This window comes from Solanum verrucosum, unplaced genomic scaffold (assembly GCF_900185275.1).
Source record: "Solanum verrucosum unplaced genomic scaffold, falcon-dt-bn FXZP01000064.1, whole genome shotgun sequence".
Taxonomy (NCBI): domain Eukaryota; kingdom Viridiplantae; phylum Streptophyta; class Magnoliopsida; order Solanales; family Solanaceae; genus Solanum; species Solanum verrucosum.
Window position 1 is genome coordinate 852,332 of NW_026020144.1, and position 21,420 is coordinate 873,751.

Consider the following 21,420-nt stretch of genomic DNA (forward strand, 5'->3'; position numbering starts at 1 on the left):
AACAAATTTTTTCCTATTATACCCTTATTTACACTTCTTGAAAATTGTAAAAGTGTATGTTGTTTCCCTCCAATTTATTTCACTTTAATTCAAATAAGTGGTTGTAATTTTGAAGTGAAAAGTTGTCATAAGGGTAAAATTGTAACTTCACTGTGCTAATCATTGTTGCCTTAATCTGTGTGTCATTTCTAAAGTGGACAACTAAAAAGGGACGGAGGGAGTATTATTTTTTTTCTTAAAATAAAATAATAAATTAGACATTTTTCTCTCTTTTTTTCCTCTATATATTATGGTTAACATTATTTGAGGTTTCCCGTCTCAAAGGGAACAGAGAAAAACACACAAAATATATTTCGGTCCCTTTTTTCTTTGTTTCCCTTTGATTCCTTCTTCTCTTTGGATGGCCGGCCAAACAGTCATTGTTTCCGGTTTGAATCCGGCGGCCATTCTTCAGTCCACAATCGGCGGAGCTCCGGTTGTAGCAGCGGCGGAGAACGGCCATACCAGAAAAGTTGTTCCTCTGTCAAAAGATGCCCTTCAGGATTTCATGGTTTCAATCATAACCCAGAAATTACCGGACGATAAACAACCCTTTTATGTTCTAGATTTGGGTGAAGTTGTTTCCCTTATGGAACAATGGAACTCTGCTTTACCAAATATTCGTCCGTTTTATGCTGTGAAATGTAACCCTGAACCTTCATTTCTCTCCATGTTGTCTGCTATGGGTTCCAATTTTGATTGTGCTAGCCGTGCTGAAATTGAGTATGTTTTGTCTCTTGGTATCTCGCCGGACCGGATTGTTTTCGCTAACCCTTGTAAGCCGGAATCCGATATCATTTTCGCAGAGAAAATTGGGGTTAATCTCACAACTTACGATTCCGAGGATGAAGTTTACAAGATCCGTAAACATCACCCGAAATGCGAGCTTTTGCTTCGAATCAAACCCATGAACGACGGCAACGCCAGATGCCCAATGGGTCCAAAATACGGCGCATTACCGGAGGAAATCGAGCCGCTCCTCCGTACAGCTCAAGCCGCTAGACTCACCGTCTCCGGCGTTTCCTTCCATATCGGCAGCGGAGACGCCGATTCCAACGCTTATCTAGGAGCCATAGCCGCAGCGAAACAAGTTTTCGAAACAGCAACTCAACTCGGAATGCCAAAAATGATGGTACTCGACGTCGGCGGCGGATTTACCTCCGGCCACCAATTCACCTCCGCTGCTCCCGCCGTGAAATCAGCTCTGGAAACCCACTTCCAGAACTCCCCGGAGCTAACAATCATCGCTGAACCGGGTCGTTTCTTCGCAGAAACGGCGTTCACTTTAGCAACAACCATCATCGGCAAAAGAGTCAGAGGTGAATTAAAAGAATACTGGATCAACGATGGGTTATACGGATCGATGAACTGTGTACTTTACGACCATGCTACGGTGACGGCGACGCCATTAGCGTGCATGTCGAATCGTAACAACCTCAACTGCGGGGGGTCGAAAACGTTTCCGTCGACTGTATTCGGGCCCACCTGTGATGCACTGGATACCGTGTTAAGGGATTACCAGTTACCGGAGCTACAGGTTAATGACTGGCTGGTTTTTCCTAATATGGGTGCTTATACAAAAGCTGCTGGATCAAATTTCAATGGATTTAATACATCCGCCATTGTTACTCACCTTGCTTATGCTTATCCAAGCTAATGATTAATTAGGCTTAAATTAGCATGGTGGTTGTAATTTTATTTTTTTCTTCTAATTTTGTCGTTGTTTGGTAATTTATTTGCCAATCAGCATGTAGTTTCTTTTTTGTCTCATAAGAAAAGCAAGGATTTGCCAATTGGATTTGCTTGTAGTTATATTTTATGTCTAAATAATCCAATTTCATCTATTGAATTTTATGTTCGAATGATTAATATCAACTTAAATTCATGATATACCAAAATGAGTGGTCGTGCAATGATAAGGCTATTTCACACTTAATGAGAGTTTTGATTGAGTTTGAATATGGGTATGAAAAAAATTCAATTGGGAGTGCAGCCACCAAATAGACGCGATCTGAATTTATTTGGAACTCCTACATAGACTCCGGACATCAGGTAAAAAAATGAAAAAAAGAAGAAGTTAAATTCATGATATAAATTTCAAAGAATTAAAAAAAAAAAGATATAAATTTCAAAGTTATATTTAATTAATCCACTCCCCCAAAAAATTTGTATATGAAATCCTTGCTTGAAATTTCTCAAATTAAACTCATAAGAATTCAAAATATTTAAAAATGAATCAAAAAATAAGACTATTTATACTCGATAAGCATTTTTTCCCGCGTTATAGACCACGCATCACCGCCCATCAATTGCGCAAGTAGGCCATGGGATTTGGATATGCCCATCACACCTTAATCAGAATATGATAGAAAGTACATTTTTGGGTCGATACAACAAACATAGTAAAGTAAAACTATTCGTATATATTAGTTTATGATTTACAATTTATGAAGGATATATTATATTCTCTCATGAAATGAACCTTGAGACTCAATAAAAGAGCAAGTTGAACTCGAGGTACATTGATTCTTTTGAACTCTTCAAAAGAACTGAAATTGTGGCCTATAAATTAGTCTCACCACTTGCTCTATCACAATTCATTTAGTTTTTCATATTTCGAAAATATTCTTTGAGATTCGAACTATATTATTCAACATAATGTATATATTGAACACATACTTGTGATTTTCAGTACATTCCCTTCATTTTTTTTATGATAATATTTTATGTGATCATAAAAGCATGTTCGTTAATGATAAATAAAAAAGATTGAAATAAAAAATTATGAAATAGAAATAAAAATTATATTAAAGTCCGATTATATTTATATTGAGCTAATAATGCTAGGAGACAAAGAAGGTGAGATTCCCTCCTAAATTATTGGAAGAAACTACCTATCTAAATGACGACGAATCCAATGAATAAAGTGAACCCTACTTTAAATTTATATATTCTCATAATATCTGTCATTTCTACAACAACCACAAATTAAATATTCATCACTTTATTAAAAATCAAGAAAATATTCTTTCTATCTAGTTTCACCTTTACTATTTCGAAAAGATGCAGCTCATAAACATATTTTTGGTCTCAATTTATACGGTATTATTTTGAGAATCAAAATTGTTAATTTTGACCATAATTTTTTATTTTTTTTTATATATATATTAAAGTTGTTAAAAAAATTGATTTGTTCGATATGAATTAAGATGGAGGGATTGACATTTTATGATTTTCTCGATATAAAAGCTCAAAATGCAATAAAATGTAATAGAAGGAATAACATTTATTATTTCACCATAGGAAAAACAAGAATTTACTATACTTTTAACATCTAAGTATGTTAATTTAGCTTTTACTTATAATTTAATCTAATTCAATTTAACTTTGAAATTGACAAAGTCAATTATTGATAAATGAGTATTAAATAAATGACGAGTCATGGAGTATGTCAAGAAAAAAATGTGTGTGCTATGTGTGTCACGTTATTTTATTAATATGAACAGTAAAAATAGTCGAATTGAGAGAATTGACACGTTCAGATAATTCTTAAGAAAGACCATTAATAAAGAATGAACAACTTTTTCTTTTTAAATTTTATTTGACACATTCTAATCATGTTAATTACGTTAGTGGAAAACCAACATTTTGACTTTCTTTCATCATCAAATACTAATCCTTTTAAAACTATATTAATTTCTTTTTGAAATCTATGGTGAATCATGATTGGACTTGGTGATATCATATAGCAGTATATCTTCTTGTACACTAATATTTCATCAAACTATTTTATACGATTATTATTTTATTATAACACATACAAAAAAGTAGGTACATAATTAAATGTTTGTTCATAATACATCATGGTGGTCTTTTTTTAAATACAAAAAAACTACTACCAATGAGAAGAATACACAATAGAGAAAGAATAAATATAAAATTTGGGAGGGTATGGTTGTTCTTTCTCATTTTGAATAGAATAAAAGGGGCAAGTGAATGGTCAAATTGATATTAATTTAAAATTAAGCATGAACGGTACATAGTGTCAAAGAATAGTTTAATTAAGATAAGAATTATTAAAAACTTTAAATGAGTAGCTTCATTTTCCAAATCTTAAATAGAGATTTGGTTCTTGATTTCATGATAGGGGCTTAATTATATTAGAGATTTGGTTATCAACATCGTAAGGTGATAACTTATTTCAACGAATAGGTCATATCGAGTCATTTTTTAAGAACAATAGTTCCGCTCTGATAGAACCACTTAGATCTTGAACCTATACCATTCTAAAAGGAAGGATGGCGAAAATTCTTCATTATCAATGGAATTCCAATGTTCTCTTGATAAAACAAAAGATCATTTTATCAATCAATTATATCTGATGCATTTTTGCTCGTACATATAAACAATAAACAACAAACAAAAATAGATCTGGTGTAACTCTATGAGTGAGATTTGGAAAGGGATCGTACAATAATATTTATGAAAATACAGTATGTATGCCATTTATGATCAAATGTGAATATCTATAGTATATACACTTGCATCATTTAAAAGGAAATGAACATTTCACTAACAGATCCATAACTGGTCCAAGCCTTTTCTATTGAAGTCCAGTTCTATGTGGGCTTGGGCCCAAAATGTGGAAATTTTCCTAAAGAAGTCAAGTTGTTTCCACATAATTATGATTAATGACATAATTAAGGAAGTTCCAACTAACAATTGGTAGAGTTTAGCTTAAGTTCAGTGTACTGCGCCTTTAAATATCTAATCATGCACTCATGGCTTTAACGAGGCTATCATGTATGAAAGTAGAGAGTCTATTTTCAATAGCCACTTAATTAAAACAAATACATTAGCAAAAAATTCATGCTAGAAACAATGAAAAAAAGAACCTGTCATATGAAAAATGTAAGATTGAAAAACAAATGTATCCTCTTAAAGGAGTAGGATTGCGATTTTATTTTTAAATTGGAGGCAGGAGAAATATAGAAGAGAATTATATGGTAAAAATCGAACCTTTACCAACAAGCAACTACAAATCTAGAGAGACAAAAGGCTATTCACCCGAACCTTTAAACTAAATATTTATATATATATATATAAGATATATATGCAAAAGATTAAATCAACGGTCCAAGACATTCAAATTATAACCAAACATCCGAGATTTAATTCTTACTAACGTTGTATAAATAACCAATCAACTGAGTTACTGACGTGTCCTAACCGTCGAATTTTGTTCAAGACAGCAAGAGATTTTACACGGTAAAATCGGCAAAGGCAACCGTATATATATATTGAGTCTCAATTTTTTCTTTGTTTCATCTTCCTTACATTACAAAGTCAATAAAAATCTGCAAAGCTTCACTGATAACCATGGAAACTTTGACGTCTTCTGCCACAACTGCCCCTTCTCTATCCGTTTTTGCTCCTAAATCAAAACATCTTTCCTCTCGTAAATTTGTCAAGTTTTCAGTTTCACGCAAAAGTATGGAGTATTCAATCATTTTTCTCATAGTTTTTTTTCAAGCATTTATTGATTCTAATGCTAATCTTTTTGTTTTTGTTTTTGTTTTTTCAGATAATGGAAATGAACCCGATCTTCAATCTGACGGAAATGAAGGCACAAGTATCGTTCCCATCTTCAACAATCCTACTCTCTCCAAGGTATTTTTGATTGATCGAGCATAAAGTTGATATTTTTCTTTGATTTGATTGTTGTGTTTCCATGATATTATGGTGATTTTTGAGGTTTTGATTTGTGGGTCTGTTCTGTCTAGAGGTATTTTTGATTCATTGACCTCAAAGTTCAATTTTTTTTTTATTTGATTGTTAGGTTTCCATAAAATTATGGTGATTTGAGGTTTTCATTTGTGGGTCTACTTTATTTAGGGGTATTTTTGAATAATCAACCTCGAAGTTGCTTAAATTGTATTTTCTTTGATTTTATTGTTGGGTTCTGACGAATTTTGGTTGATTTTGGGGTTTTGACTGGTAGGTTTACTTATTTAAGGTAATTCTGAAACATCACATCTCGAATATACTTTGGTTTCATTGATTGAATTGTTGGGTTTCCTCAAAAATATGGTGAATTTGGGGTTCTGATTGATGGGTGCAAGAGTAGTTTTGATTTTTCACTTTAAAGTTGGTTTCGTTCTTTTTGTTTAATTGTTGAGTTTTCCAGGAAGTTGTGGTGATTTGGGATTCTAGTTGGTGGATTGTGCTGGATTTTGAGTTATCATCCTCAATATTGAGTTCTTTCTTCGTTTAAATTGTTGGTTTTTAACTATATTGGGGTGAATTTGGGGTTCTGATCAGTGTGTCTTTTGGGGATTTTTACCAGGATGCAGCTATGGGTTTGGTCCTTAGTGCAGCTAATGTAAGAGGCTGGACTACTGGCTCGGGTATGGAGGGGCCACCTGTGCCTGCTGGTTCTGATTCTGAATCCAATACTGACCAGATTTCCACCTTCCCTTGGTCTCTCTTTACTAAATCTCCACGAAGGCGTATGCGTGTGGCCTTTACTTGCAACGTCTGTGGCCAACGAACTACTCGTGCCATCAATCCTCATGCCTATACTGATGGCACTGTTTTTGTCCAGGTACTTTACTAACAAGAACCTTACAAGTTACATTGGTTGATGAAAGAATGAATTAGTGACCCTTTCTTATGTAGCTTATTATTTTATATGTTTATTGAAAAATAGAAGACAAATGCTACCCTTAGAAGTAAGAAAGGATCTTTCTAGAAAAAAGTAATGAGGACTTGGTAAGGAACTTTCTAGAGAAAAGTAAAGAGGACTTGTTTCCTAAGGGATGCAATTTTACCCTAATCAACCAAATTTATTGAGAAATATAACTTTTTAGGGCGAGGGATCAAATGAGATTTTGAATCATCGCATTGGTCTTATATATTTCAATATCGAGGATGAGACCAAAGATTTGCATTTGTTGATAAACTCTCCGGGGGTTGGGTAATAGCTGGGGTGGCTATTTATAATATTATGTAATTTGTGCGACAAAATGTCCATACAATATGCCTGGGACTTGCCGCTTTAATGGAATCTCTTATCTTTGTCGGAGGATAAACTGCCAAATGCTTACCATTCTATCCTGCTTGGCATATAAGCTAATTTACTTGGTTTCTTGTTTTGGCAGTGTTGTGGATGCAATGTATTTCACAAGCTTGTGGATAATTTGAACCTGTTTCATGAGATGAAATGCTACGTGAGTCCCGACTTCAATCCAAGTCCAGACAATGATATTGGCTTCAAGTATTTTGATATGGATGATGACAATGATGACGTCTTTCCACTTTTTTAAGGTCTGATAGAAGGATGTGTAAAAATTAGAGTGTTATACATTCCCTTGCTTCTATTAGGCAGTTTCTCTAATCACATGACTGTAAATAACAAGTATACCCTGTTTATATGAGTTATGACTGTTAATAATTGAATATGCATACTGGTATGTCTTATCTTGGTTGGGTCTTGAATCTTGTGATTTCCATTATGGAATTTGTTTGGATAAGTGCCTGTGCTTATTGATGTTTGCGTATACGTTTGTGCTGCTGGGTTCTATATATGTGATGAATTTATTCAATATTTTCTAATCACAATCTCACTGAAGGATATCCTCTCTATGCTGCTTCGTTTGGGGCTAGGATGTCAAAATGCCAACCACTTTTTCGCTTTTGTTTTCATGTGCTTACTAACTCGGCAAATTCCTTTTTATTTTCATATTTTTATACACTATGGTTGGTTTGGGTGAATAAGGTGGTCCATAGGGGGGGAAGTAACAGAGATGGTTACTTCAGTGCCCCTATAAGAGTCAGAAATGAGAGAAACTAGCTCCATGATATCTTCAGTGCCCTTCCTAAACTAGATTGTTCCTACCCCTTTCTTCCCTTTTGGCTTTATTGAACAAAGCAAAGCGTTTTTGCACCCCTGTACTATCATGCCAGAGTTTATGTTTTTTTGCTGGTTCATCTTGACATTATATGCCTGTTGTGAACTTGGGAAATCGAGTAGTAACTTGGTTGGAATGAAAAGCAGCTCTAGATTCAAGGGCTGTCAACCTTTTGAGCTGGAATTTATTGTTTTACTTTTACAAGCAAGCCAGTGAGCATGACGGGCGATGCGATGTAAGCCAGTTGGTTATATTAGGGAATCTTTTGGATAAGCTACTTATCCAGAATGGAACCTTGCTTGATTTTGGTTTTGATTGAAGGAAGTGTGTTGCTGGCACTTCATTTGAAGGTCAGATAGTGGCTTTTCCTACTTACCACTTAGGTGACTTGGCCTGAGGTTTAGGGGCGGATCTAAATGGGAACCTAGGGGTTCATCAAGTGAACACAGTAGCTTCTGCACAAGCTCTCTATATGTATTACGATTTCACTAGATATCGATAAATATTTGAACTATTATTGTATATTTACTTGAGGACATTGTAGGAACCCACAAACTTAGACTTGAATTCGCCTCTGCAGTGAGGTTAATGGTCCTTTGCACTAAGCTCATCCTTACTGTTACCGTAGAAGGAAGATAAGCTGATTTATACCTAGTTCATCTTATGTTGAAGAGAGTAGAGAGAATATGCCATTCTCATCTGTCTCTCATTTGTCCATAGGATTGTACAACAGTTAAATCCCATTAAGTTGGCAGTTGCTTCTGTCTAGTTCATGATTTGATCTGTGCACAATTGCCGCATGGATTGATGTTGTTCTGTATATAACACTATCTTTGAGTCTCTTGTCCTGGTTAAGCGGGAGACTCAATTGAGCACCTCTGCCCCATTTTAGTGGGGGTGGCTTGACTATCTAGCCGTTGGGCTCATGGGCCAATATAAATGTTATCTTTTGCATCATTTGTAAATCTCGATTGTAAGTGAAAGCATCTTCTATAAGCAATTATGAAAGCATTTAGATAAATGTTATCTTTAGGATATGTAAACATCATGAGAACATTTATAAGGCATTTGTACATCTTAGACATTCAAAACTGTATGTGTTGATATAAGACATGGAGGACACACTATTGTGTGAGTGTAGCTGAAGGCTACATTCTTGAAGTGTTCACGGTGTTTGGAGACATTGCTATAGTCGTTATCTCGAGTCATTGCTTCTAATTTCTCCTCCTACCCTGGTCTTCAGAAGTTATGGAACTTGGGCTAGAGTCTCCTCATTTGTCATCACTACTACTCTCTGAATGGCGATCTTCCCTCTTAGATCAATCATTCAGATAACTCAGGATGATCTTATTACATATATAACGGGGCAACTTGAGAGTACACCTCGACTATTTTACTTTCCATTAGCATTGGGTAACGGCATAATGCTGTTCACCAAGAGTTATCATGTGGGCAGAAGTCACTTAGCGTTTGTACTAACAATATAGACATAAAAAAGGAAAGATCCTTATATTAAATCTTCTGTTTTGTGTTTAATATTTGGGGGTTTTCATTTTCTGTTGCTCTGTGTATACTTAAGTATGAAACCTTCACTCAAGATATGCACTTCACATGTGAAGATATTTTGAATTAGAGTTGTAAAGCAGAATTAGATGGAATAGGCCTTGAGGCTTGTACCAAAAACTACTTAGTACAATTGCAGTACAACAGAAATAAGGGTAGTACATTAGAGTACCCTACAAGAAGCATAAATATATATATGAGTTTCCATTTCCTAATGTTTATGGCTTATTCTATGTCAATGCATGGAACATCAAATTTGTGGATCTTTGCAGGTTAGTCCACTCTTCATGTAAAGACTCCATATTAAATAATGTAGTTGTCTCCATCTTTAGGTCAGAAGTTTGAATCGTAGAAGCAATCATTAGTGCTTACATTAGGGTAGTGTTGCTTATATGCATCACACCCTTTCTTTTGCTAACACGAGATATTTTGTGTTCATAGTGTTAAAGGATTTTTAGATTAATTGAGGGGAAAATGCAAGTAATGTACTACTCCATAATCGATAAATTTACACTTATACTGTAGATATTTTTACTTACTAGTGTGTACAAGTTAAGTTATATTTGTTTTGAAATATCTCCTTTTGTGAGCTATGGTTAAGTTAATCGTGTCTCATTCCATACCACACAATAACCGATATTGACATTTGAGTATTTTCCATTAACATAATTAAACTTCTTTTAACTATAGATATATAATTCAAGTCGAAAACGCATCTTAAACCTATCAAAAATTACATGTCTGCATCTCTCAAAGGGAAAAAAATAAAGAATTGTGACCTTCTATAGAGCCACATAATGGAAAATCTACGTATTGAGATTTTTATTTTCAGTCTTGTACTAGTTTAAACTTTTTGTGATTCAATATAATTGTAGCCCTTCAATTTCCATCTTTAGATAAACATATACACGTCATAGGATATATAATCCATATCAACCAATAGCATTCTTTCACAGCAGATAACTGTCCATCCTTTGATCACAGTATACACCACTCATTTATACAAAGAATCAACCTCTTCCTTCACTACTCTATCCACAACCTCACATATTAAAACCCCATCAACCCCTACTCCCCTTTTCTTGATTCCAAATTTTCAATCACAAAAGCAACAACAACAACAATCATATCTATTAACAAAATGGCCACTGTTACCTCTGCTGCTGTTGCTATTCCATCTTTCACTGGCCTCAAGGCTGGTGCTTCCTCATCTTCCAGAGTTAGCACCGCTGCATCCGCCAAGGTGGCAGCTGCCCCAGCTGCCAGATTGACCGTGAAGGCGTCTTTGAAAGATGTCGGTGCTGTTGTTGCTGCCACCGCTGTTAGCGCGATGCTTGCTAGCAATGCCATGGCACTTGATGTGTTGCTTGGTGGTGATGATGGGAGTCTTGCTTTTATTCCTGGAAACTTCAGCGTTAGCGCTGGTGAGAAAATTACATTCAAGAACAATGCAGGGTTCCCACACAACGTCGTATTCGATGAGGATGAAATCCCAGCTGGTGTAGATGCAAGTAAGATTTCCATGGCTGAAGAGGATCTTCTGAATGCAGCAGGAGAGACATACAGTGTCACTTTGAGTGAGAAAGGAACTTACACTTTCTACTGTGCACCTCACCAGGGAGCTGGAATGGTTGGCAAAGTTACTGTTAACTAATTTTCTCACCTCTCTGTTATGTAAAAGTTGATTTGAGTTCCCATCAATTTCAACATTTTCCTTTTAGTATTGCCCTTCTCTTTTTGAGGTGTAATGAAAACTCAGGAAATTAAAGTTGCATATTTATCCATGTAATGTCATTTTGTGATTAATACCAGCTTTTTTGGACTGTAATATTGCTTTTGTAACATCAAAAAGTTCAACCTTTCTCCTGATGGTAAACAACATACCGTTTAAGTTGCTCAGACTCTTCAAAAATGTTGCCAAATCATCCAAAAGTAGAGCCTTTTTGGAGAATCCGAGCAACATAGTATCTCCTAACCTGTATGAACTAGCCCGTATTCACAGGAAATATGATCACAGCAATGAAACCAAAGAATAAAAATATCTTTCTCATAGTAGAATAGAATTATAGAAGAGACAGAAATTAGATAACAACAAATGGCCGAAAATTTTCACTCTGCATCTGTTGAAATTATATATCTTTAAAGTTAACTGTACATTTGGAGAGATTCTTGAGATCATCATGAACAAGATATTTATTACATGATTAATACAACAAAGAATGGTATAACATTAGTGAACACGATGCACAACTTCGACAGCAACCAAGATGATATAGTTCTTGCTCACTGAGTTGGAATTCTGATAATTATTCTCACCAATTCTATAAGAAATTGGTTTAATTTACAGGCATTACAAAACCGGAAGACGGGAAGAGTTATGTGGTTAAAGCATCAGGAAGATTGGTTCGAGCTCCTAGTATTTTACCACCAACATCAGGAAAATATTCATGACCAGGCAAGGAACTTACTTTCCCATCAGTACCAACTTGGACTGGATACTTGAGAAGATGACCTTGTAAAGGTTTGAATTCGTCAGCTGTAAATCTATTCCAGTTATCTTCAGCAACCTCATTTACATGCTTCACGCAGTTCAAACTTTCTGGCTTTGTGAAGGTATCGTCTAACTTGCCCATGTGCTCTGCCCATAGAGACATTCTATAACCATATACCTGCAGCCAAAGGCGGATCCGGAATTCAAATGTGATTTCAGCATTTAGGTGTTTAGAAGGTAATATTTATTGCAATGTTACTGATTTTTTTTCACATCAATATCTAAGTTCAGTGTTGAAAATACTGATTTCAGTTCAACACATCAAATAGAAGATCTATCCCCCTCTTCATGTAGTTGTAGTTGTCAAGAAGATCCTTTTATAGACAGGGTAGCATGATTAACAAAAAATTTCCTGCTATTGATTAAGATTTGATAGTTTTGATCAAAATGAAAATGTTCTAGTTTGCTTTATTAGGGGAAGGAGATTCACAGACCTGGCCATGTGGATGCCTTTTCTTCATAGCCCAAGTGTGATGAGGTTGATATGCACCCATAGCTATCTCTGTGTCTCTTGAACCAGCCATAGATCTTTGGTTAATATTGGCAGATCCTAAAATGACATACTCATCATCCACTATCATCCCCTTGGCATGTACATAAATCATAAACCGTCCAAATTTCTGTGAAGCTGAAATCTGATGGCAGTTTCATGGCAAAATTAGTCCTCATCATTATGTGCACTTACAAGTCTATCTATAACAACAACAACAACACAGCCTTACCCCTAACTTGTGAAGGTAGAGAGGCTCTTTCCGGTAGATCCTCGGCTCAAGTAAGAAAAGGACATACAAGGATATCTATAATGAAATAGTGTAGGATTTTCAAAAGATTCATACAACCATATCTGAATCTTTTGTGATTTCTTTTGTAAATCACACCAATTTGGTGTACTTCTATCATATTTAACATACAAAAGAAAAAATAGATCCAAATACGACTGCGCTACTCTATTAGTTCTTCGGAAATATTTAAGAGGCAGTTCCTATAACTTGTCAAGTGTTGTTAAAGATATTCTCTTGGTTTATAATGTAGTACAGATGACTTGATGTGTACTCAGCCAATGTCATGAATTGATCAAATTACAGAGAAGTAAATCTAGTTCCAATGTTCCATTCACTAGTTAGAATAGTTTTATTTCTTTTAATCCAGAAAACTAGCATAGATACTTGTGCGTACAGAGTATATAAAGTGACAAACACGTTTCTAACTTTTGCTTAAAAGATTGTTTCAATGATCAGAAATTCACAGTCAAGCACATATAGTTAGACAAGTAGCTGAACTGAAGGAAAAGAGGGTATCCTTAAGTATATCGAACCACATTTAATTCCAAAAAACATCAGGTAGATTTTAAAGCATTGTTTAGCGAAAGGGTAGCATAACAATTAGCAGATATAATGAGAATAAAGATTCCTACCAAATCGCCATTTGAAGCATAGTTAAACTTTGATTCTCCACGTAATTCTTCTCGATTACCCAGACAATAGAAGTTTAAGTAGTCAGAAAGATGTACATCTATAAGCTGAGAAGATTTTAGCTCTTGAGCGATGATTGCATACATCATTTTCATAGTTTGCCTCTGCAAGAGAAACACAATAATGAGAATAGCAGCAAAAGAGATAGTCTCTTAGTAACTGAGAATAATCTTTGATAGGCATATCACCCGTTGCTGGCATCAAACTACAACAAACTCAACATATTAAACGAAGCAAAACTGAAGTACAAGAACTGTAATGGAATTGTCAGTAGCCTTCAGCAACAAAAAGGACTTTTTCTTTTCTTTTTTGGAAATGGCAATAGAACTAAGAAAGTGTTGATCACATCCAAAAGAGAAGAAAAAACAGAGAAACAACTAAAAGAGGAGGAGCACCAAACTTAAAGGAGGACCTCTACAAGTAGATATAAACTCAAAATATTCAATTATCCACCAAACTAATTAGATTATCACATTTCGCTCACTTATCCCCGTGTTAGGGGCAAGAAATAGCAAATCATGCACTGTAATCTGAAAAGTTGGACAATGTGTATCACTCTTTCGGTCAATTAAGTTAAATCACATTCTTATTTTATTGATTACAATACTCAAGAAGTACACACAATGCTGACATTTAAAGAATAGTATGCTGCATAACCTGCCAATACAGAATTTCTTGCACTGAGGCAGAAGTGGGGACTCCCTCGGGCCACATTGGAATGACAATATAAACAGCAAATCGCTCTTTTGCCCGAATTTTGCTGGCTATTTTTAATGCAAGCTCCATGGGAATTAAATTATCAGCACCTAAAGTACAAGCAAACACTTGTGAGGGAACAAAAAAAGATGGAGCCAAAAAGAGTTGCACACAGAACCAAGGAAACCGCTCTTCACTGGCGTAGTCTAGGTGACCAAACAGCCTCATTAAGGTACAACTCCTTGAGTAGAGATGATTCATGTTTTTCTAATATGATTCATGTTAATGGACATTATTGGGTGAAAAAACAATAGGCATGCAATGATGAATTTCGACTCATAGTATGTCTTTAACACCTTGTTTGGTTAAAATGTAGGGGAAAGAAGGGAAAAGAAGTGGATTACCATTGTTCACTTAAAAGGGGTTATTCTCCATATTAAGTTTAAATGAATGTACAAGTAAAAGTCTTGACTAATCCTCTGGTACCTCACCAGCACAAGTACCAACTAACTCTATCCATCAATGCGTAAACAAATGGGAAGAAATCACCTATCTTTTTATGAAGAGGGGGATTTGAATCATGAGGGTAATTTAACTATTTGTGATCAAAATCACAATATTTCTCTCCAAAACTGAAGGCATCACAACTTCTGAGGTAGAAGGGTATCATGGCCTACAAATTTACTTTACCCTGTTATTTATTCATATGATTAAACAAGGTAAATGATCCTTACAATCCATCTTATTCACCTTCCACCTAACCCTCCTCTTTAACCCAACCAAACATAAAATGAGAAAAAACTCCATTAGTCAGAGACATTGGATTTGTATTATATCTCAAGGCAGTTATGGTTCTTTCTTTCCTTTGACAATCCAAAAGCACAGAAGAAGATAAATGATGCTAAATTAGATTAGGAACAACAATCATTCCGAATAAAGATGATAAACCTGCTTCTTTGTATGAAGGCCAAGCATATGATGACCCAAGGAAATATTGATTTTCAATATAGATAAAATGCTGTGCCTGTCTAATTGCTTGAATATATGCCATCTGGATGCTTCTATCAATCACCAAATTTTTTGCACAGACAAGGTTCTGCAATGAAAAATGTCAAGGACCTTTTAGAAAGTAAAGCAAATTCAAAACCAACGCTATATAAAGATGGCATGTGACATTCAACTTTCAGTATGGACTTCAAGAAACAAGAAGCTACGAGAGTATGCACCTGTGATTCAGCCAAAAGAACATCTTTTGGAAATCCTTTCAAGGACCCTGAGTCAATAGATCGAAAGACCTGTAAGCATTCAAACAACATAGTGTTAGCTGTAACTTAGTTAAATCTAATCAATGACTCAATATTTTCCTTTGTGAAGAAAAACGTTAGTTCCTACGAACCTGAACATGCCAGTTTTCAGGATCGTCTTCCTTGGAAACCCACAAAGATTGGTCGTCATTTGGAACAGAGGAGGAAGGACTTGTAATCCAAGAAATTCTTTCTATTTTGATCAAAGCATCGTCGTGCCAATGAGATATCTTTTTCAAACGTCTTCCAAACTCTGACCATTTTGTGGCTTTTCTCCACCGCTGCTCAAAGTTTGTGAGTACATCATATGCGGCAGGTCCTTCGATCTTGCAATGCAAATCATGCCATGGCTGTCTAGGCGCCTTGGTTCCTGCCTATCGAAAAGACAAAATTATATCTCTGCCAGGAAAATCCCAAAACATCAGTCGGGGAAAAAAAACTTGACACCAGGTCAATACATGAGGGTCGGATAGAGAGGAACAACATTAGTTCAGAGAACAAGTGTATCATCATTTTTATAGGCTTGCAAGAGAAAAAGATAACTGAAAACTAAAATATCAACTGCTTAAAAAAAACAGATTTTTTGAATTGCCTATATGTTATATTTTGGCAGGTTGAGATTACTAAAAGAATGTATGCTCAGGTGTTATATATTTCCCATCACAGAGGTCTAGACCAACAATAAACAATACTCACACTAAATGTTGGATTATGATAATCATCCTTGAAGACTGTGTCAAGATCACGGAATAATCTATGCTCAGGTGTATCATAACGCCCGTCACAGAGGTCTAGACCGCCAATGAAAGCTGAAACCTTTCGGTTATTGCCACTGGCTTGTGTGTCCACAATCACACACTTCTGATGGTGCGTATAAAGGGTTCCAACCACCTGGATATCATATAAACAGAAATGTAAGTTATCTGGATGGTTTAAATGAAAAGGAACTTGTATAGTTTGTCAGGTCTTTGGAGGGAGCGATCTTATGCAAGATCATAGAAAGGTGATTATATGTCTAAACGGTGAGGAGGCACACCTGTTGCATAGGACACAAGTATTTTCACAGAAATAATGTAAAACACATACACAAGCACATCTTACAAGTGATTGATATATAGGTTGAATATTTATGTCTATGCTTTTCTTCGTTACATTTTAAAGTAAATTTTTGAAAAAGTTAAATTACTTTTTCCATGTAGGTCTCTCTACATCTCCTATCTCAGATAAGGAATGCAAATTTTCTTATTGTAGGTCTTAGATATGATACCATGGACAAAGAGGCAGCAGTTTGCCACAAAGATCATTAATTTTGAGTTTTCAGGCATGAAAATTGTCCCTTGAACTTAAAAGCCAGAAATCATCCATAATCAGACTATCATCTACTCAAGGACAACGAAATATTGGTATGGTATGAAGCATGCCTGTTGCTTGAAAATGCTTAGCTTACTGCTCGCGTAACGAGGTGCCAGCACACAGTTGACAGATGAGTGCTTAAAAAATTTCCGAGTTTCTTCATCATGAGTTTGCATCACTCCATCCTGCAAAATTTAGTGCTTATTGAATCAGAAGTACACTGTCAAAAGACTATCAACTACATGAAAATTTCTAAAAGAATAATAAATGCAATTAAGTTAAGATCTTACACAACTAATTCAAATATTAAGAAAAGCAAGGCATTGTAGATGCGCAGGGGTAAGTCACATGAAAGGCTACAGAGCCCCACAGTCTGAGATTCAGTTATGGCCCTTGAATGGCCCCATTCAGCTGCCATAGATCATTCGTCAAAGTATATATTCTCGAGAGGCTTTTAAAAACTTTTTTTGAAACAAGCACCAGTAATCTTCTAGCTATAAAAGATTCTACCTTTACAATCCACTCATTCCATGAGGTAGACTACCACCTAACAAACTTCAAACACAGTTTGACATCATATTAAGCTGGTGCTGCACACAGAAACAGGAAAGCTCAACAAAATGATTATTGAGGTCTCTTACAGAACAGGCTATGGGGATAGACTTAAGAAGAGCTTTAAATGCGCTCAAGGAAGGTGTCCAGTAATACCATCAAGTTTCAAAAGTGCATGAGGGTAACAAGTGTCCTCCGTAGAACAATTCTTGTTGAGGGCATAAAGGTAGTGCCAAAAATATCGAGAAGTGTAAGCTTAGGGAAAATCAGGCCCTCCAACGGATGAAGCCAAGCGCCTATAAAGTTGGTACTGCTTCATGAACTCACAATACACGATGTGTCAATCTTCATAAGCCTCTAGATCTTTGACCTATATCATAGTCCATTACTCCACTTAACAACTTCCAAAATGGGAAATCACGGTATTTCCCTCTTTTTCTGGTTGGTTTAAAAAGCAAAAATAAAGTTATAATTGGCATGTACTTTTGCAGAGCCCTGGACCTAGCATAGTTATCAGCTGCAATGAAAGAATTCATTTGTTCATCCTTCTATGATACCAAGAAAAGATCAGGATTTTAAAGTTTCCATGTTAGGAGAGGAAAGATACAGCCTAGAATTTTTTTTCCCCAAAATGAATAGGAACAAAGATTCAAAAAGGGAAAAGGGTGAGAGAGAATTCTATCACTGTACAATCTACATGATCCCAACAAACATATAAAGTTCCAAAAAGGAAAGCATATTAAAGTAGATTATTATAATGTGCCTCACCAACTAGTCTAATGCTATATAATACCAAGTGGCACAATCTATTAATCAAATTGAAAATCATCACCATAAGATTATCCATAAAGGAGCAAATATCATACCGTTTGAATGAAGAACTTGCTGTGAGAAGTCTTATCATCCCAAACCAACAGCAATACCCTCACACCTTCCTCCGATTTATACTTAAGCAACTCTCCAAGTGTCAAATCTCCGCCGCTTGGCAACGGCTTACTTGGCTCCCTCACCAGCTTCACCTTGTGAAAAATTGACCACCCTACCACGTACACCAAATGATGTGCCTCCAATATCGCATGACATATATCTTCCCAACACTTGCTATGCTCGAATATCTTGTCATCATCCAATTTGATCTCCGGCAACATTCCGTCAGGCACGTGCGCGTCCTGATACAGAATAACAGATCCTCCGTGCCTCGCTGGGAAATAACTCGCTTTCAGGCCGCAATCTTCTGATACACCGCCGTTATACGCCGGATTACCATCACAATGGATGAATTTCATTTGCAGCCGAATCGCACAATCAGGCTTTGGAGGTTTTCCATAAGGTCCAATTATAGGAAACCAATCATCAATTAGCTCACCGGACTTGATCTTCTCAGCCGGCACGGTAGCAACGCCGATATAATCCGCACCGAAAACATCATTATCCTTAACCTGAAACTCTACAACTGAAACAGGATGAGCAAGCGGGATTTTAAAATGCTCATTCCAAACAGGATCCTGACAATTCGATATCACGCGCGTACGCGCCACAGTAGCGCCGGTTAAACAAACCGTAACATACGGATCACTAGTTATGATTTTCCGGTGATGACCTTTCCTTCTCCGGCGAGTAAACGGTTTCCGACAGATATCTAAAGCTGTAAAGCATCGACTGAGACGTTCGGTTACCAAATCCATGTTAGGTAACCTTCGAGCTTCTATAATCTTCAAATCAAAGTCTCCATGAAGATATACCACATTTTCACAATTCTCATCCGCCATTGATATATATATACACAAATTTACCCACACAAAAAATGAGGCAATGTGATATATAAAAAGTTGAAAGGTGAATCGTGTAACCGCCGGCTATGGCGGAGTTTTTAACCGACGGGAAGGAAAAAAATGAACAAAAATTGGTGTCTCCGCCGTAGCCAACGGTGGTGGGAAAAAGTAGAAAGGTGGTGGTTAGAAGAAACAGAAAATCAGCAAATTAATACATTGTGAGAGAAATGGAGCACACGTTCGAAGCGTTGGACTTTGAAGTTTACAATAAATAGTATTACACGTGGCTATTTTCCGTGTCCAATACTAAGTTTGGTCAAATTGACCCCAAAATTCTTATTTTTGTTTCGAATGATTAAAATTCCAAAAGTGTCCTTTACTAGATATTTCTTCGATCCATTTTAGTCATCGTGTTTATGTAATTGATCTAAAATAATGGATATGATGCCCATCAAAATTTAAAAAGTTGAATACGTCAAATTCAAAATTTCTTGCATTTTAATTATCGTATTTATGTAATTGATCTAACATAATGGTTAGGATGCCTATCAAAAGTAGAAAAGATGAATACGTCTATTTATAGTTTCTTGCATTTTAATTATCGTGTTTATGTAATTGAGCCAAAATAATGGATAGGATGTTTATTGAAATAAAAAAAGATGAATACGTCCAATTTAAAGTTTCTTGCAATTTTAGATGTAGTTAATTGTTATTTTTAAGAATCGGAAGATATAATAAATTGATAATTGTAATTTTTATCCCTGCCAAATAAATATGAAGAAAAAAGTAAATAATATTAATAGAATCAAGAATAATTAGATTATTTTAGTTAATATTTTCTTAAAATGTGAAGAAAATATGATAAATAAAATGGACATAGGGAATAAATAAACCAATAGATTTCGAAAGTTTTCATTTATGCATTTACTTTTGTTATGCCTTTTGCATATAATCCAAACAAATGTTCCTCTCTTTAGCCATGGCCATACCAAAACAAATTATAGAACACAAGCAATTTTTTTTGAGGCCACATCAAAACAAATTATAGAACACAAGAAATTTTTTTGAGACAAATTAATGTTTCTTAAATTATATATCAATGTTCAATTTTGAAATGTTTTAAAATAGGCATATTATTTAGACAAATTAATGTTTCTTAAATTAATGTTCTTTTTTGAATAATAGTATCACACTATTAACGTTTCTTAAATTACTACTCTCTCAACAATAGTTGTTCACTTTATTATTTTGGATGTCCAACAATATTTGTCCACTTTATGAAATCAATGATGATTTTATACTTAGTTCCTAATTTATCCTTATAATTAATTGTAGCTATTTCTCTATTACATTTTCAGACATTATATTTATTACAATCAAAGGGTGATATAGTAAAATTACCCTCCTTCTATTTATAGTTTCTTAAGAAGTGTACAAAATCAATAGTTGACAAGTATTGTTAGACATAATAATATATAATTTTCTCACAAATTAATCTGTATATTCTTTTTACAAGCATTTAGTTTCACGAACAATCTTTATATATATATAGGGAAGTGCTAAATGATCAGAAAATTTAAAAACTATAACATTTTTTTAATTTTAAAATAAACTGATTTTTTTTTCATTTTTTAGTTAAAATATATTAAAGTTAAAAGGGTAAAATGTTTTAAAAAATAAAATAACATAGATAAAATATCATTCTGGCCAAAAAGTTTTTTTCATATATATATATATATATATATAAAGATTATTTGATTCTCTCTAGTTCCAACAAAACAACAACAACTTTGTTTTCTATTTATCCAATTCCAAGATAACTTGTTTTTGAATGTTGTGCACAAATTAACACTTATGTGGTCAATCGGTTAATTGTCATTACTTAATTTATAAATTAAGCAAGTTAATCCTCGCAAGTCACGAAACGACCAAAACAAGGCGTCCAATATTTCTTTTTACTATATACTAATGTCGTATTTGTTTATGAAAAGAAGTCTTGAAATAACGATAAATTATTTGTATGTGATCTATAGATTACGAGTTTGAGTTGTGAAAGAAGTTACTAACGCTGAATAATTTATATCACACTCCTTAAAATGCGACTCTTTCCCATGCATGATTGTGGGATTCTTTGTGCATCAGACTGCTTTGCCCTTTTTTATTATATTTGTTTCTACTTTCTATTGGTTTTTTGGATAGTAATTTCTA

At 34.9% G+C, this 21,420-nt stretch overlaps 4 protein-coding genes across 4 annotated transcripts; 3 read left to right on the plus strand and 1 right to left on the minus strand.

Moving 5' to 3' along the window:
* The first annotated feature begins 284 nt into the window (after positions 1–284).
* Positions 285–1,883, plus strand: LOC125827939 (ornithine decarboxylase). The gene has a single exon (XM_049507273.1). It carries the CDS (start codon positions 401–403, stop codon positions 1,694–1,696), a length of 1,296 nt encoding a protein of 431 aa, XP_049363230.1. The 5' UTR covers positions 285–400; the 3' UTR covers positions 1,697–1,883.
* A 3,473-nt stretch (positions 1,884–5,356) lies between these two features.
* Positions 5,357–7,475, plus strand: LOC125827953 (uncharacterized). Its single transcript, XM_049507285.1, has 4 exons — positions 5,357–5,530; positions 5,624–5,709; positions 6,386–6,643; positions 7,200–7,475. Exons 1-4 carry the CDS (start codon positions 5,419–5,421, stop codon positions 7,362–7,364), a joined length of 621 nt encoding a protein of 206 aa, XP_049363242.1. The 5' UTR covers positions 5,357–5,418; the 3' UTR covers positions 7,365–7,475.
* Positions 7,476–10,217: 2,742 nt separating this feature from the next.
* On the plus strand, positions 10,218–11,340 carry LOC125827954 (plastocyanin, chloroplastic). Its single transcript, XM_049507286.1, has one exon. It carries the CDS (start codon positions 10,654–10,656, stop codon positions 11,164–11,166), a length of 513 nt encoding a protein of 170 aa, XP_049363243.1. The 5' UTR covers positions 10,218–10,653; the 3' UTR covers positions 11,167–11,340.
* A 253-nt stretch (positions 11,341–11,593) lies between these two features.
* On the minus strand, positions 11,594–19,396 carry LOC125827928 (phospholipase D delta-like). Its single transcript, XM_049507261.1, has 10 exons — positions 18,307–19,396; positions 16,957–17,073; positions 16,232–16,426; positions 15,628–15,909; positions 15,458–15,526; positions 15,180–15,327; positions 14,193–14,341; positions 13,478–13,639; positions 12,498–12,698; positions 11,594–12,181 (listed from the first exon to the last, which is right to left on the minus strand). The coding sequence occupies exons 1-10, from the start codon at positions 19,207–19,209 to the stop codon at positions 11,888–11,890; spliced, it is 2,520 nt and encodes an 839-aa protein (XP_049363218.1). The 5' UTR covers positions 19,210–19,396; the 3' UTR covers positions 11,594–11,887.
* Positions 19,397–21,420: the final 2,024 nt, after the last annotated feature.